Below are 16,506 nucleotides of genomic sequence, written 5' to 3' on the forward strand. Positions count from 1 at the left end.
AAACTGTATTTAAATTTATTAAGCTATATGAATTTCAGATTTTCCTCTGATGATTTTTTTGGATACAACTGTGGCTTTTCATTTTTAATCATTTCTTAGCATTACTCACTCTCAAGTCTGTTGAGCAAACTTTTCCCAAGAGCAGGTAATGACATCTTGCACCCTTACAAAAATACACAAAAGAATTACAGTATAGAGTTCCAGTGTGGGTGAAAGGTCTTTGAGAAATTATGGAGCTATTTCAAACAGAATTGAAATAACATCGGTTATACTCAGATGTTAATTCATAAAGTATTAAATTGACAAGGCTCCTTTTGATTATGATTTTTAAAGCCAAGCAAAGTGTATAATAGTAAAGCATACAAATTTATTATACCTAAATAGATTTATAATTCAAAATAAGCAGGAACGATAGTTTGTTTCCCTTACTTCAAGTTCTAACTCTAAATACCTAAATAGTATTCGTATATTCATTGACTCCTGACAATCCTTTTAGCTTTAATTTGTAGATTTCCACTAGTTGATTTTACTGTAGCTTAAAATATTGTGCTGCGGTACACTGCAATAGGTAGAAACAACCCAGATGTGTATCAGTGGTTGAATGGATAAACAAAATATGGTATATACATACAATAGAGTATTAGTCAGCCGTAAAAAATTCTGATACATGACACAACAGATATGCATATGGCCTCTGAAAACATTACATTGAGTGAAATAAGCCAAACGCTGAAGGACAAACACTATATGATTCCATTTATATGAGATAATTGGAACAGGCAAGTTGATGGAATATGATATGATAGATAGAAGTTACCAGGGGCTGGAGAAGGGAGGAATGGAGAGTTCCTTAATGGGTACAGAGTTTCTATTTGTGATGACAAAAGTTCCAGAGATGGATAATGGTGTTAATTGCATGACGTGACTATATTTAATGCCACTGAATTGTACACTTATAAATAATGAGGGTCATAAACATTGTGTTGAGTATATTTTACCACAATAAAAAATATTATCCTGAGTTTGCCATGAAGTGAAACAACAGCACTGTATTTGGGGCTCTGAGTGCACCGAGAAGGGACCCTGCCTCCTGCCACTCCTAAGAGCCTCTTCATTCTCACACTGGGGCAGAGAAAACGCAGCTGTGTTTACTTTTCCAGCCCCATCTTCTGTTTTGAAATACAACCTTTTCGCAAACGAGAGCCAAAGTCAAGTGACACAGCTTTCTGCTCCCCTCTTCAGTTTTCCAAACGCTATTTACTGTTGTTCTAGTGGAGTTCTGGTTAGGTGCAGCGCACCCAGGTAACACTATCACTCAGATGCCCTCTGATGGAATTTACCTAGCCTGCCTTCATGACTTCTGTGCTCAACTGGGTATGATGTGTTTCTGTCTCACTTGCATCTTTATGTGGAAGCATACAATTGTGTATTCACCAACTAGAGTATTTTCAAGTGTGTGGACCATTCCACACATCAATTTACAAGGAAACTAAGGCTTTTCTTAACTAGTATTTTCCTATTTCTCAAAAAATTGTTTGTTTCCTGAGATTAGAAAGATGTTTATATGCAGTATGAACATGAGCTCCTACTGATAATTGTTTTTGAATTCTGACTATGGAGATAACAATTTGAAGTGCATCCTAAAAATTGTGTATTTATGTTTTTACATAATAATGGTAAAACAATGACAGAATACAAATTTTGCAATTAAAAGAGCTGCAAAACACATTAGCTGTCTTCAAACAACAACTTTAACATGAATTGATTAAAATCCTAATGTCAGTTCTTAAAAATGTATATTATCTTAGGTTTATGAATTTACTAAATGTTCATTTCATCAAAGCACATTCCAAAAAAGCCAGCATATAGCTATCATTTAATATTTTTAGATTTACTTTTTGGGGGCATTTTCTACTAGTATATTATAGTAGTATTTCCATTCAATCAGTATCACATAAACCATTTGTTATATCTAATTATAAACATCTAATGATATACATTTAAACATCTATTCCTATAAAAACAGATATATTTATATTCTCTTATCAGCTTTAAAAATAAAAGAGCATTTCACTTGCTTTCTGATTATATATGCAGACGGTTGAAGTACTTTATTGTTTTACAAAATGAAAAAAATCATTAGGATGAAATTAATATTCAGTGTGCTGAGGAAATGTGCCAGATCAGTTTTCATTGTGTTCCTTTGAAATTGACTAGAAAAAATATGATCTTGTTGCACTGCATTCTGAAGAAGTTGAATAGATATTTAAAATAAATAAAGCTATGTAAATGGGAAGTGGACTCCAGTGTGACTAACAAGGGATATCGGATTCTTCAGAACTGTGGTATACATAACAAGCTTGAAGAATCCATACACAAAAGCCTAAGCTACTGTGTAACCTTGGTTGTGATCAGACGCTATAGTTTTCTAAGCTACATATTTCATCCAGCTTGGTAGGTTTAACCTGGTAATAAGACGCTTAATTGAACTATAACACTTGTCTGTAGAGAAACTGTTAAATTTAAGTTCTTTTAAGAAATAAAACACCCAGACAGGTAAGCCTTAAAATTGTTTCTCTTGACGACGGCCTTTATGTTAAGAGAGGGAGCCTGGGGTTCTAAGTCAGGAGACCCCGGGTACAAGTCTTTGCTGGAACGTAGTGTGTGACCTTAGATAATCACTACCCTTTGAGCCTCAGAAGATGAGAATAAGAACAACAGCTTCCCTATCAGATATAGTGGGTTGTGAGATTCAAATGCAGTAACGTATGTGAGACAACTTCAAAAGCCTTGTAAAGCACGAAACAAATAGTAGTTGCCATTTTTCCAAGATTCTGAACAGAACTTTTCAGATCTCCTAGATTTAACTGAATTGTGAAACTGATAAAACCAATCCAATAAGTTGTTTCAGAGAGCACTGTAGGACACATATGTTTTAAAAACCATTACTTTGTTACGTTTAAGATTTCCCGATCATGTGGTGTCTGCATGATTTTGCTATATTTGCTTTGATTTTTTGGTGTGTTTAAGATGCTTCTTTTTTTTTTTTTTTTTTTACTGTAAATGGAGTTGCTTTGGAAAGTAGAAGTTGGTGGGGTTCTAATCCCCTAACAAAGGGCACCCCTTTCCCTCACCTGCATCCTGAGCCCATGGAGAAGTAAGGCTGAAGAGCCCAGAGACAGAGGAACAAGACTGGTGCTCCCCCTTTAGACTGACAGCCTCGGTTGGAGGGGGCTCAGAGTAGCAGCGAAGATGGACTTCCTCGTTCCGATAAGCTTTCCCCACTGGTCTGGACGTGGGTTAAGTCAGCACAGCACACACTCCTACCCTGGTTCCTTGTCTCCTCTAGTCCAGGTAGAGTCAGGAGAAAGACTCCCCAGGCCTCAGGATCTTGGGCAGTTCAGGTGCCCCATCTAGAAACATGGACCCTTGGCTATCTCTCACCAACTAGGTAACTCATTCTCCCTCCTGTGGGGAGTAGGGGGTGGGCAGAAGGCCAGGGTGCTTAAAGAAAAATCCCTTTTTATGGAAGTCAAAGAAGAAAGGGGCTTTTCTCTTGAACAGAGGTGAACAGAAACTAAATAAATATATTTATACTTATCCATCCCCTCTCCTACCCACTTCCTCAGCTCTTATCTCTGAGGCTCTCCTCCTCTTACAGTGAGTCCCTAGTCCTGCCACCCTGTTGCTCGTCCTGTACCCTGTAACCCTACCCCCAAGCACAGGGTCCCCTGCAGCCCCGTCAGACTGGACCGCATAGCTGTGGACAAATCCTGACTCCCAGGCAAGGCAGGCTGCTGCTGCAGACCGACTGTGTCCCCCACCCCCCAGACTCTCATGTTGAAACTGATCTCCAGTGTGAGAGTATTTGGAGGTAGGGCCTTTGGGAGGTGATTAGGTCATGAGGGTAAAGACTTCATGGACAAGATTAGGGCCCTTACCAAAGAGGCCCCAGGGAGCTCCCTGCCCCTTCTGCCACGTGATGTTACAGTGAAAAGAGGGCAGTCTGTGAGCCGGAAAGCAGGCTTTACCACACACTGATTCTGCCAGCACCTTGATCTTGGACTTCGCAGCTTCTGGAACCATGTGAAGTAAACTTCTGTTGTTTATAGGCTACCTCGTCTAGCAGCCTGAACAGATTAAGACAGTTGATTAAGGGGAGTTTGGAGTAGCTGAGGTTAGCTTCTGCAGCTCTCTCAGTGAAAGAAAGGTATGTAGGTAGGTCTCTGGTGAAAATATTTCCTGAAAGGTTTCCTCTCTAAAGTTTGCGGCAGCACCTCATTGAACATCCTTTGGGAGACTTATCTGTGAAGTTGTTTACTTGGCAAGTCAAGAACAACCCATCTCTTTCTTCAGGAAATAGATGTAGCTGGGGTCTCAAGTGAATTTAATGTTCTACCTGATATGTGATACATGTCAGTGATAATGTGGAAAAGAGTGGGTCAAGTCTTGTTAGGAAAAAAACAAACAAAGGCAGAAATCCACAATCAACATAATATGAAGAAATTTAAATTACTTAGTCACTCACTTGGACTTCTTGGTAGGACATGTGGGTTTGATCCCTGGGTCGGGAAGATCTCCTGGAGAAGGAAGTGGCAACCCACTCTAGTATTCTTGCCTGGAGAATCCCATGGACAGAGGAGCCTGGCAGGCTACAGTCCATGGGGCCACAAAACGTCAGACACAACCGAGCCACTGCACAGCAACAAACATGATCATCTCTCATGAGCCAGACATTGCTCTCATTTAAGGAAATGGAGAGGACTCTATTGGCCCTGGCTGTGAGCTTTCCGCAGTTTTACAAGGGTATGCACGGACTGTTAGGGGAGCGCATGGACAGGGGCGGGGCTGAGGTCTGAGGAGTTAGGTGGGGCAGTCTTCCTGAAAGAGTCCTGATGTGCAGCATGAGGGCAAGGTGAAGGGAGTGGAAAAAGAGAGCAAGATGTCTTGATGTAGGCAAAAGTCATTGGAAAGAAGAGGGCGAGGCTCGGCGCTAAAAAGAGCCCGGCGTGTTCGGATAATAACAGTGGTTTAGATGGAGTAAAGAGTTTAGAGGGTGGTAATGAAAGCAAGCTAGGGATGATCAAGGCCAGCTCATGCCGAATGTGCTACGATAAGGCGTTTGTGCTTTTCTCTGAAGACGTGGAGGCACTGTAAGCGAGGATGAGCACGAGTCTTAGACATCACCAGCGATGGGGAGATTGTGTAATAGTATGGGGGTGTAACGCCAGCCCAGGAGGCCCTGGTGACATTCATCCCAGGAGACCTTGGTGGCCTGCACTGAGAGGACAGTGGAGCTGAGGAGCCAGGGATGGACACAGGGAGGCATCTAAGACATCAGAGTCAGTAGGAGTCAGTCATTTACTGGATGGAGGGAGTGAGAGGGAGAGAGAAGTCAGAGATAATTCAGGTTGCTGAGTCAGGCAACCGTGTTGGCACCCATCACCAATAAAGAACATATCCTGAGAGCATTAGGTTTGGGGTAGACTTGGGAGAAAGCTGAAAGCCAGGTTTAGAACACACAGAGTTAAGATCCCTATTGAGTGTCTGAAAGAATGATGTATAATAGGGTTTGCACATACAGGTTAGGGAGTCTCGATAGAAATCTGGGTTTGAGATTGGGGTGTGTGTGTACATGTGCATGCGTCTACGTATTTACTTTGGGTGGAGGAGTAGGGCGGTAGGCACCTTAGGTATGGATAAATTCCTCCAGGGAAGTGTGTTGAGGCTAAGAACAAAGGAACAGAAATGAGGCCCTGGAAAAGACCACTTCAGAAACAGGCAAGAAAACCAGACAGAAGGCAAACCTAACGAGTGTTATAGAAGCCAAGAAATAAAAACTCAGAGTCACCAGCCTTAAGTGCAGCAAAGAGGTTCTGGAAGTTTTAGCACGTCAAGTCATCTTCTGAACGTAGTGACAGAATGATTATAGGAGTAACCTTGAAATCAGTGGCAGTAGAGGGGCAGAGAGAGAGGCAGATGGCAGTGGGTGAGGAAAGAGGCAGATAGCGAGCGTCAGCGGTGGTGTCAGCCGGGCCGGGAGGCAAAGTAGAAGGATAGCGGTGGTGGGGAGGGGAGCGGAGGAGGTCAGTGGGTGAGGTGCCAGGGGGCCGTAGAGACGCGGGGAGAATTTTCTGTAAATGGAGAACTGCCTGTATGAAAGATGAGCAATTAGGGGCCACCTTCTGATGGAGGAAGAGTGGGGACAGAATGGCTGGGCAGCGCCAGGAAAGGGTCCTCTTTGGGCGGGAGGAGGGCAGCTTGCCCACGATGGCAGGAGGGGGGCACAGGTGGGTGCGAAGGCGGGTGAGGCTTGTGAACGTAGCAGGTAGGGGGGATCCTCAGCGGATGGCTCCTGTTTTCTCTATGATAAGAAGGAGGCTGGCCACGTGCTGACAGCAGGGAGGAAGGTGATGATGTTGGGCCAGAGAAGAGAGAGGGCGAAATCCACGCTGTCAAGGGGTGGGGAGGACGTCCTGGGAAAATCGGAGATCTCTGGACAGCTTAAGATTAAAGATCACGATTTTTTAAAATATATGAAGTGTTTAAATGTCTTTTTTAAAAGAATCACGGAAACAGCCCTTTATATTTTCAAAACCAGTATAAAACAGGATCCCCCGCTGCACACTGTGTTTCTTGCTGGTTCATTTCCTAAAATGCTCCTCTTCCCTCTTTCCACTTCTCCCCCACTCCAGTTGGCTGGTACTAAAGATTTTCCGGCTTTAGTCAAGCCACTTTTCCAAGAATACATGGAACAGATTACAGAGGCAAGTGCCAGCCAGCTTGCTTCCCCTTCTTCACTTGTATACATTCAGCTGGAGTTCTGAAAAGAGGAAGTCAAGAAAACTTTATTCTTTTTTAAAGATGGGAGAAGCAGGAAGCACAGGCAGGTGGAAACACTGAGGGGGGAAAAAAGAAAAAGGGAGCAAACACTGAAACAAAATGCAAACTGAAATGATGTCCTAGATCAGAAAGAAGAGGGAGCAAAGAAAATACCTGCTTTCTAACCCAGCATCTTAGTTTGCTCCTAAAATATGTAGCATTCTTGATCTGGGAGCCCAAGTCGCATGGAACACAGCCACTTTCCGTGCCTTCAGCTCTCTTCTGCCTCATTTATTTGCATCAGCAATGAAGTATTCTGGGCTTTTCTTTGTTTCTTTGGACCAACCCCTTAATTTAAAAATCAGGTCGAAGGAATCAGAGAAACAAGGGGGCCAGATTCCGCGCCATTCACAATATTTAATGGGTGCTTATTATGTTCAGGTACAATTGTTCTGGGTAGTGGGGATTTGCAGAAAAATAGGAAGTGGTCTCTACATTTGCAGTATAATTTCTCCCAGCTGAAGGGAGACCACTGCTTAGGACTCAGGTAGGTACAAGAGCCCAATCCTCTGGCTTTTATCAGCTAGCCAGACAGTTACTGGCAAGTAGCTTCTTCGAAGAAATAAGAAGTTTGGGTCCTGTCTGCAGTGTGCCCTGCTTGTATCACCTTTTTCTAACCTCTCGTCCCCTGATACTTCTGACTCAGATTTGCCCCCCTTCCTGCCCTCAAATCAAGACACCGATGTGATGCAAGCAGATACCAGCTGAAGCCAAAATAGAATGGATCGTTATCTGGGGAAATAAAGCGACAGGAGTGCGGTGTTCCCTGTTCAAGCTCTTGTTCAAAGGAATATGTCTTTTATTTACAGACATAAAATTTAAAGGCATAGACAGCCAAAGCTTGGTATTACCTCTTCTTCCTCTAACTCGTTTCCTAGAAATACACTTGATATAGCTACCTTCTTTGTATGTAAATTGAATGTGTTAGATGAGTGTTTTATACCTGGTTTCATGTTCTTTTAATAGGTTCTATTACTGTTGGGGTTAAGGCTGCTTTCTAAATTTTAATGCTTCAGTATTTTGCTTTTATAGGACACTATTTTATCTGTACTTATCTGAGGCACAGGTTACTGAAAAAGGCAGGAGGTTTTAAAAGATGCCAAATATAGGTGCCATTCATATTAGTAAACTTATTTATACTTAAGTCAGGTATGGCTAAGCAGATGAAGTCTCCAAATTGTCAATGGGTTTGCAAAGTCAGCAACCCTTTATAGATGTCCTGGTGGTTAGTGGGGCCTTTGTGCCAGGAAAAATGTAGTAGTAGTCTGCTCTTAAACCTGCATTTTCTTGCTTCCACACACCCAAGAATGAAGTTCAGAAGGACGCCACTAACCTTCTGATGCTCTGGAGAGGTGACTTCATTTTTCTGAGCCTTGACTAAAAAGTGTTACGTGCCTCGTATTCTCAGAGTGTGTTTTTCCTTAAGCTCTGAGAAGATTTTACAGATTGAGCCTCATGAATTTTTACAGCCCTTCTGCAAGAAAGGGAGGAATAGAGCCTATAAACCACTCTGAATCATTCAAAGCAAAGATAAGAGAATGTAAGGAACCCAGGATACACTTGGCTAGCCCATTTTTAACAGGTTAACTGATGAACAAGAAGTAATTTTTATACAGACATGAAAACACCTGGTTATTTGTAAATGATGTAGATAAGGAAATTTATTTTCTCCCTGAGATTAAAAAATGATTCTGACATGGTATACTCTCGCTTACCCTTGTAAGGGCAAACTTAATTTGAAAAAGCATTATGAAAGTTACATTATAGGAAGGACCTTATATTCCAGAGTATCATCATATCAGTAATTCTGTGAGCAAGATTAGTCACAAAAATAATGACTATGCTTTATGAGCATAATATTTGAAGTAATTTTTTTAAAATTTGGCTATAAACCGCAAGGTTAATTGATTCTTTTCTTCCCACTCTATTGTGGTTGACATACTCATTCTTCCCTTTAAAGACCCATTTTATTATGCAAATGGAAAAAAACTGAAAGACTTTGTGTCGGAGCGAGAAGGCTGCTTTTTGCTGGGGGACTCATGCACCTGTTTCAGCCCTCAGCCCCCACCGCTGCTGCCATTGACTGCCAAGTCCGGGACTTGGTGATCAGGGTTAGTAGGTGTGGGGTCCTTGAGTTTTGACTCCCATTTCCTTTGTGACTTACTCTTATTTCGCTGTCTAATTTCTCCCCTTCCAGCTCTCAGCATGCCAGCAGCAGCTGCATCGTGGCACTTGCCCTGCTGCCAAGAGGGCAGGCAGCCTCCTTGGAGACTGTGCTGTGCATTCTAGCCAACTGTTAAGAGCGAGATGCTGGAGTCAAGACATAGACCGCTGATACTCAGATCCTTCCAGGGGGCATTTAATGGAATGGTGTGTGCATGGTATTTTTTTCATTTAAATTTTGGAAACTTTTTACTATGCAAAGCCTTCCAACATATACAGAGGAAGAAAGAATACTGTAATCCCTGCCCACATTCCTTTCCGTCTGTCCTCTTCACCCATCTACACACAGACCATCTTGTTTCACTGAGCATGCTGTTTTCCCCATGGTTTATCCAGGCTACCGGGAGATGTGTTTCCAGGGAGAAATCTTTCTTAAATTATGCTTTCTTTTCCATCCTTCTTCAATCTAAAATCTGTCCCCTCAATGATTTTCTCAATCCTTTCTTCCTAAAGGTAAGAGATATTAGGGTCTCTCTTTTTTTTTTTTCCTTCTAAATTAAGCTGAGATGCTACTAAGCCAAGTAACTATCATGTTTTCCCCTAAATATTTGAGGCTTTGTTCATTCAGTTAGCCAGTCCACCAAAGCATGGCTGAAGTGTGCTTAGAATATAGAGTTTTTTCATGGTAACTGAATTTGAAACTCATCTCCCATCCAAGTATTAACCAGGCCTGACCCTGCATAGCTTCCAAGATCAGATGAGATTGGGTGCATACAGGGTAATATGGGTAGTAATAGGACACGCCCTACAGAGCTGTTGTAAGACTTATATACTTAAGTGTTTAATACGTGCTAGTTGCTATCATTGTCACCACCACCATCATTTTGCCCTCACTGTTCATTTGACAGACAGAGAACTGAGGCCCAGGTGGATGAAGCAGCCTCCGTCAGGTCAGATGGCAGTTTTATCAGAAGAATTTGAACAAGAAGCCACATGTCTCAGTTCCTTTATTATACTAGATACGCTCTCGTCCTCAAGGAATTATGCTCTGACAGCAAGAATGATTTGTAAAGGAAAGGGAAGAGGATTAATAATAGCATGAACAAAGGAAAAAATATCGCTGCCAGAGGTAAACCTTAGAAGCTTGTATGTTTAGAAAACAGAGTGCTCTGGGTAACATGCCTCCTTTTTTAGTGGGAAGGTGAGATTTTAGGAATGCTTTTGTTTAAGAAAGGAGATGATCCGGCTAATGAAACTGAAGAACACGTTCAGTACTCAAGGGAGAAAGAGAAGAAAGCTCAAGTATGGGATGTGATCAGCAGACCTAAGGAACATTTGCCTGTGAGATTAAGAGAGAAGACAAGCTCTAAGAGGAGAGGGGAAGGCAAGATTGTTTGAACCATCCGTGAATGTCAAATACAAAAGGACTGGATGGATCCTGGACTTTACGTAAAGCCAGAAGGGGTCTGACGTTTCTAAAGTTTTTATTTATCACTCACTTTAGCATGTGCTCAGAATTATTCTACTTACTTACGATTATTCATACAATTTTCATAACAACTCTATAAAATAGGCACTAATATTGATTTCCTAGCAGCTAAGGAGAAAGACACAGAGAAGTTAAATAACTTGTCCCGGGCCATTTGTTTATTTTTAAGCAGGATTTGTACCCAACCCAAATAGTCTGACTCTAGAATCTGTGTTCTTAAACACTCTGCCATGCTGCTCCATGATAACCAAAGCCCTGGTGTTTGCATAATATTGAGGAAACCAGTGTATAGTGATGCCCTTTAAAGAGGCTAGAGTCCTGGCATTGTTACTCACCAATGCCTGTACTCTTGGCTGACTCAAGGACACGTAATATTTAAGTCCCAGTTAGGTTTCAGGAGGCAGACTCTGCTCGGTCAGTGCATACATGGACCTGTCTAATTAATAAGATTCATCACTGGGTGACGTTACATTTGTTCTAGTTGCCATCCTACGAAAGTACTCTGGTGATTTATTTTCACATGAAGCTGTAAAACAACCCTGATAGGGATGCGTCTGGTACCTTCATTCATTCATTCATTCATTCACTGCCCAAGTACTTCTTAAGAGCCTCTGTTCTAAATGTTGGGGGGACGCCAGTGAAGAGAGCAGTTCCTTCTCTGCAGAGTCTCCACGGAGTTTTCCTTTCTTAGGGGCCTCTTCTCTTCAGCATATAAACTACCATTATTGCTCCCAACTTCCAGAACAAAAAGAAAAATCAAGAGAAAGTTGTCTTGGCCCTCCTTTCCTTTCCAGCTACTGGCCATGTCTCTTTCCCATTTGCAGCATCCTATTTAGACAGTAGCCTATTCTCGTATTGGTCTTCACTTTCTCTCCTCCTTCTGTCTTCTAAACATACACCAAGCTGACTTCCTCCACCAGATCGCACGAGCTCCAGGCTTGACTCACACCCCCTGTCTTCTAACCGCTCCACTTAGATGTCTGCCCACCCTGGCTTCACCCCGGACTCCACTTTTGCTTTCACAGGCCACCGTCCATTCCATCAGCACACCCTACTGACTTTAGCCTTTGCTGCTGCTGCTGCTAAGTCGCTTCAGTCGTGTCCGACTCTGTGCGACCCCATAGATGGCAGCCCACCAGGCTCCCCCATCCCTGGGATTCTCCAGGCAAGAACACTGGAGTGGGTTGCCATTTCCTCCTCCAATGCATGAAAGTGAAAAGTGAAAGTGAAGTCACTCAGTCGTATCTGACTCACAGCGACCCCATGGACCGCAGCCCAACAGGCTCCTCCATCCATGGGATTTTCCAGGCAAGAGTACTGGAGTGGGTTGCCATTGCCTTCTCCTTTAGGTCTCTCCAAAGCCCAACCGCTTTCTCTCGCTTTTACTATCACAGCCCTAATCTACATCACATCATCTCTCTTTCCCAGCTTGTCTTCCTACTTCCTTCCCCAACCCTTATACCCCTCACTGCCTGCTATCAACATGGAAACAAAACAGTTCTTTTAAGATGCCTGACAGAATACGTTCTTAAAAAAATATAATCCCACATATAGTGTATAGTGGAGTCGCTGAGTCGTGTCTGACTCTTTGTGACCCTGTGGACTGTAGCCTACCAGGCTTCTCCATCCATGGGATTCTCCAGGCAAGAATACTGGAGTGGGTTACCATTTCCTTCTCCAGGGGATCTTTCTGACCCAGGGATCGAACCCGGGTCTCCCGCATTGGAGGCAGACACTTTAACCTCTGAGGCACCAGGGAAGCCCATACAACAATATAAATGAATCTCATAATACCACACTGGATGAAAAAAGCCACAAACGTAGAGAGTTTATACTGTATGGATACCCTTATTTAAAACATAAGAAATAGGTGAACAGTCTATACAGTAAAAGTCGGGATGGTGACTGAGGGGGTAGGCAGTTGACTGTGAATGAAAGAGAGCACCACGAGGGCCATTTCTATTTATCTGGGTTCTAGTATTTCGCTGGTTAAAATGCACCAGCTATGCACTTACGATGTACTCCTTTCTGTAGTTTGCACTTCCATGAAAAGTTTTATAAAATTGTTATTTCTTACACAGAAAATCATTTGTTTCTAGACTTAAGAGAGAGGAATTTATCAGCATTTATAGCCATTACAGTATAAGGCCTCCTCAGGCAAAAGTCTTGTCCACACTCTTTTATTCACCAAATATTTACTGAGCACTAGACACTGGATCTGGCATGTGGGATACAGCAGTGAACATTAAAGAAAAAAACTGCTTAAGCTTCTGAGGGATGATAATCAGAATAAAGTAGAGAACAGATCACCAGGTGCCAAGAGAGGGCAGAAGCAGGAGAGGCGGGTGGAGAATGCTGGAGGGGATGCGGTGAGGGCTCGGGGCGCAGTCTAATGGGACAGCCAGGAAAGGCCGCATTGAGAAGGTGGCGTTTGGGCCAACACTGGGAAGGATTGGATGGAAGGAGCCCCATGCGTATCTGGGAGAAGGATCTGGAGGGTCCAGCCTGAGGCAGAAATGGGCTGACTCTGCAAGAGCCGTGGCGGGACTAGAGGAGTCTGGACAAGGACAGACCAGCCAGGCTGGTGTCAGGGAGATGCCTGTCGCCCGCGGTGGTGGGCCTTGTAAAGGCTCAGGAGTTTGGTTCTGCATGAGACCTTGCGAAATGGGGAGTAAATTTTTTGCCTGACCTGGTTTGGGTTAGGTGTGGGCTGCTCGCAGTGGGAGGCTGTTCATTCTCATCGCCGTAGTCCACTTCTGTTCATTGGCCATGCTGCTACTGGAGACCGGATGCCAGCTCGCTGTGCCAGCTCAGGGCTTGCGCGGAGTGACTATGAACTTGTGCTGCATGTCTTTTGGTAAACTTGTAAGAGACACCAATTTTAAATAAATCAAACAAAATATATCAGTTCTTCTTATTTGAATAACTTACGTAATAACATAGCATTTTAGTTTCATCAAAGGCAGCTTCTCAGTCACTAGTTCAGTGCATGTTAGAAGTCACTTCCCAAGTACACATGCGGGTAAAGCAGGAATGTATGAAAGGCAGAGAATACAGAGATGGGTACAATGGATTGTGTTCCCCCAAGGACCCTAGATTCTCTTTGGGGTTAAGACATAAACACATGAAACTACAGCTAGCGAAGACGCATAAAGGAAACGCCAAATACTATCCCGGGCAAGCTGCCCTGTAACCGTGCTGAAGCGGGCAAGATCACTTTGGCTGTGTTGATAGAAGATTTCAGAAAGAAGCTGGGGATTCTGTGGAGCCTGAAAGCTGACGTCAGACTTGGAAAAGCAGCGAGAGAGACTTTGTGGACATGATCTGGGCTAGGGAAATGGCAAGAGTGCCCATCTGTATCAGAGGGGCCTGTGGGTGGTTCATCTGAGTAACGGTAGGGCTTTGGATTCATTTTAACACCTAGGAGATATATAGATGGATGTGTTTCTCAAGTAAGTAAATAGCGGCGCTCCAATCTGAGAATGGGCTTCCCTGGTGGTTCAGTGGTAAAGAACCTGCCTGCCAATGTAGGAGAGCTCCAGGAGACGGGGCTTCAATCCCTGGGTTGGGAAGATCCTAGCGAGAAAGAAATGACAACCCACTGCAGTATTCTTGCCTGGAGAATCTCATGGACAGAGGAGCCTGACAGGCTGTAGTCCATAGGGTCACAAAGAGGTAGACAGGACTGAGCAACTAAGCAATGACAACCTGGGACTATTTATATACTCCACATTTCTCAATCACCTTGATACGTTAATGCCGCGCTTTGATATATTAATGCCCTATAACCTCAAAGTCCATAAGATCAAAATAACTTACATATATATGTGTTTTTAGACTGGCAAAGAAAACTCATCCAGTGTGACTGTAGCAGGGCCTGAGACGGAAAACAAGGCAGGCCAGACCCTGGAGAACAGCTCACTAATGGCCGAGCTCCTGAACGACGTACCCTTCACCTTGGCCCCACACGTGCTGGCCGTGCAGGGCACCATCAGTGATCTTCCTGACCACTTACTCTCCTATGATGTCAGCGAAAACTTGTCAAGGTTTTGGTATGATTTCACTCTTGAAAACTCAGTACTCTATGGTTCATAATCTTTATGTCTGTGTGCACCTTAACAAACTTTGAAACAAAAGTTTGCCGATTTTATTTAACTTGTCTGATGTTTTTTGTAAAGGCCCTTAAAGGTCCTCAGAAAGCAAGGATCATGAAGCAGATAATAATATATTCATTGCTCTATTTTTTTAGAATGAAGCATATTTGTATAACAATTAAACCTAAGCTCTACTTCCTTTTCCCCTAGTAATAAATACAAAGATTAATTTATCAAGGTTTTTTGAAAGATATTGTCAACTAGTCCTTCAAAATATAGCACCTCACATGTATCTTAGAAAAACTAAAAAAGAACTGAGGCTTTTTTTTTTTTTTTGGCACAACTCTGAAATCTCTACTTAGAGTGTGACTTCTCTGGTTTGGAGGAAAACTTAATATTATCCCCTTTCTCCTTCCACTGTGTTTATGAATGAATTCAGACCAAAAAAAAAAAAAGTTGCTAGTTAGCTTAATTTCTTCAATCTTAATTTAGACATTGATGTGGAAATTTACAACTTTTCCTAGAAAGCAGTAGTAGTTAGCTGAGACAAGAACACTGTATGAAGAATGCTCCGGATACTTGTTTCTTTTGAATGACAGCTTTTCCTTAAGCCCATGGCAGTCTTCTCCACCTTGATGGAGACCCAGGTTCCTGTCTTTATTTTTTGCTATTTCATGGTTTGCTCTCTCTCCAGCTTTACAAGAACATCCCCTGCTTCTGTCTCAGTTGGCATTTTCTCTCCTTACCTCCTGTATTTCTGGTTTACGAAGAGACCCGCATTCCTTTCCAACCTCTCTGCCTCCCAGAGAAAAGAAGCTTGTGATGATATGTATTATTGCTGATAAATCCCTTATTTAGTCATTTGTTGGCCACAACACAGATTGAAATGTTTTACTGCCAGAAAAACTACAGCTGATTCGTTTCCAGCTAGAGTGCAGGCAGAACACCTAGACAGGGCTTTTAGTTTGTGAATATCCATTGTCTCTTCTGACTAAAAGAGAAAACTGCCATTGACCCATAAACTATAAAGGGAAGAGATGCGATAGAGTATTTTCTATGCCTTGGAAAATTTAAATTACATCTGTTCCGATTAGTGGCAATACAGTTTTTTGACTCTGTGCCAAATCTTATATTTTTCATGAAGATAGAGTGCCATAGCAAAACTAAACACTGTGCATAATAATACATGAATTAAGTTTTAATGTGGCATGCATGTTTGTTTAATAAATGTGGCATGGTCTTGATAAACTTACATGATTTAAGAGGTAAATGTACATTTATATTGATAAAAGTTTGCTTTATGTACAAATAATGGTACCATATGAGGTGAATGATTAAATCAGTACTTTACATAGTTTTCATAAAACATCAGTCTAGGAAATCTAATTTATTACTAAGACAAATGTGAACATTTTATAGCAGTTTTTGTGAAAACATTTTTTTCAATATTCATGTGAATATACCTTAACACCAAATGTAAGCATGTCATCAGTTTGTCTGATATGTGTTAAATTTTGTCTGAAGTACTTATACATTTCATTTATATGTATGTCTACCATGTTTAATTATTCTTATAAGTATTTTGTCTATAAAAGATAAATAAACATTAATTTTAAAAAACTGATTTTTAAAAAATATTTTCAGATCCAGAAATAATAGTTTTCTTTGTGTTATTCATATCTGAGTGCAAGTTACTGATTCTTTGAGAGGCCAAGATTTAAGTACATAGTTATTGTAGTGCAGAGAAAAATGAAATTTCCTCTGATATGTAGGTAAAATGACTAGTCCTCAATCCTTAAGACTACAGGGATTTGGGAGAAATCACATTAACAGCTCACGGTAGATCTCCATCATCACAAAATTCAGTAAAGGCCAGTG

The 16,506-nt window shown here is 42.1% G+C and overlaps 1 protein-coding gene across 1 annotated transcript in view; it reads left to right on the forward strand.

Moving 5' to 3' along the window:
• UMAD1 (UBAP1-MVB12-associated (UMA) domain containing 1) overlaps window positions 1–16,168 on the forward strand; it is a 255,259-nt gene extending 239,091 nt beyond the window's left edge. The window contains exon 4 of the mRNA XM_068973060.1: window positions 14,372–16,168. Within this exon, the coding sequence (XP_068829161.1) occupies window positions 14,372–14,629 (258 nt within the window). The 3' untranslated portion in view covers window positions 14,630–16,168. The remainder of the gene's footprint in view (window positions 1–14,371) is intronic.
• The last annotated feature ends 338 nt before the right edge of the window (window positions 16,169–16,506 follow it).

This window comes from Capricornis sumatraensis, chromosome 5 (assembly GCF_032405125.1).
Source record: "Capricornis sumatraensis isolate serow.1 chromosome 5, serow.2, whole genome shotgun sequence".
In the NCBI taxonomy this organism is placed as follows: Eukaryota; Metazoa; Chordata; class Mammalia; order Artiodactyla; family Bovidae; genus Capricornis; species Capricornis sumatraensis.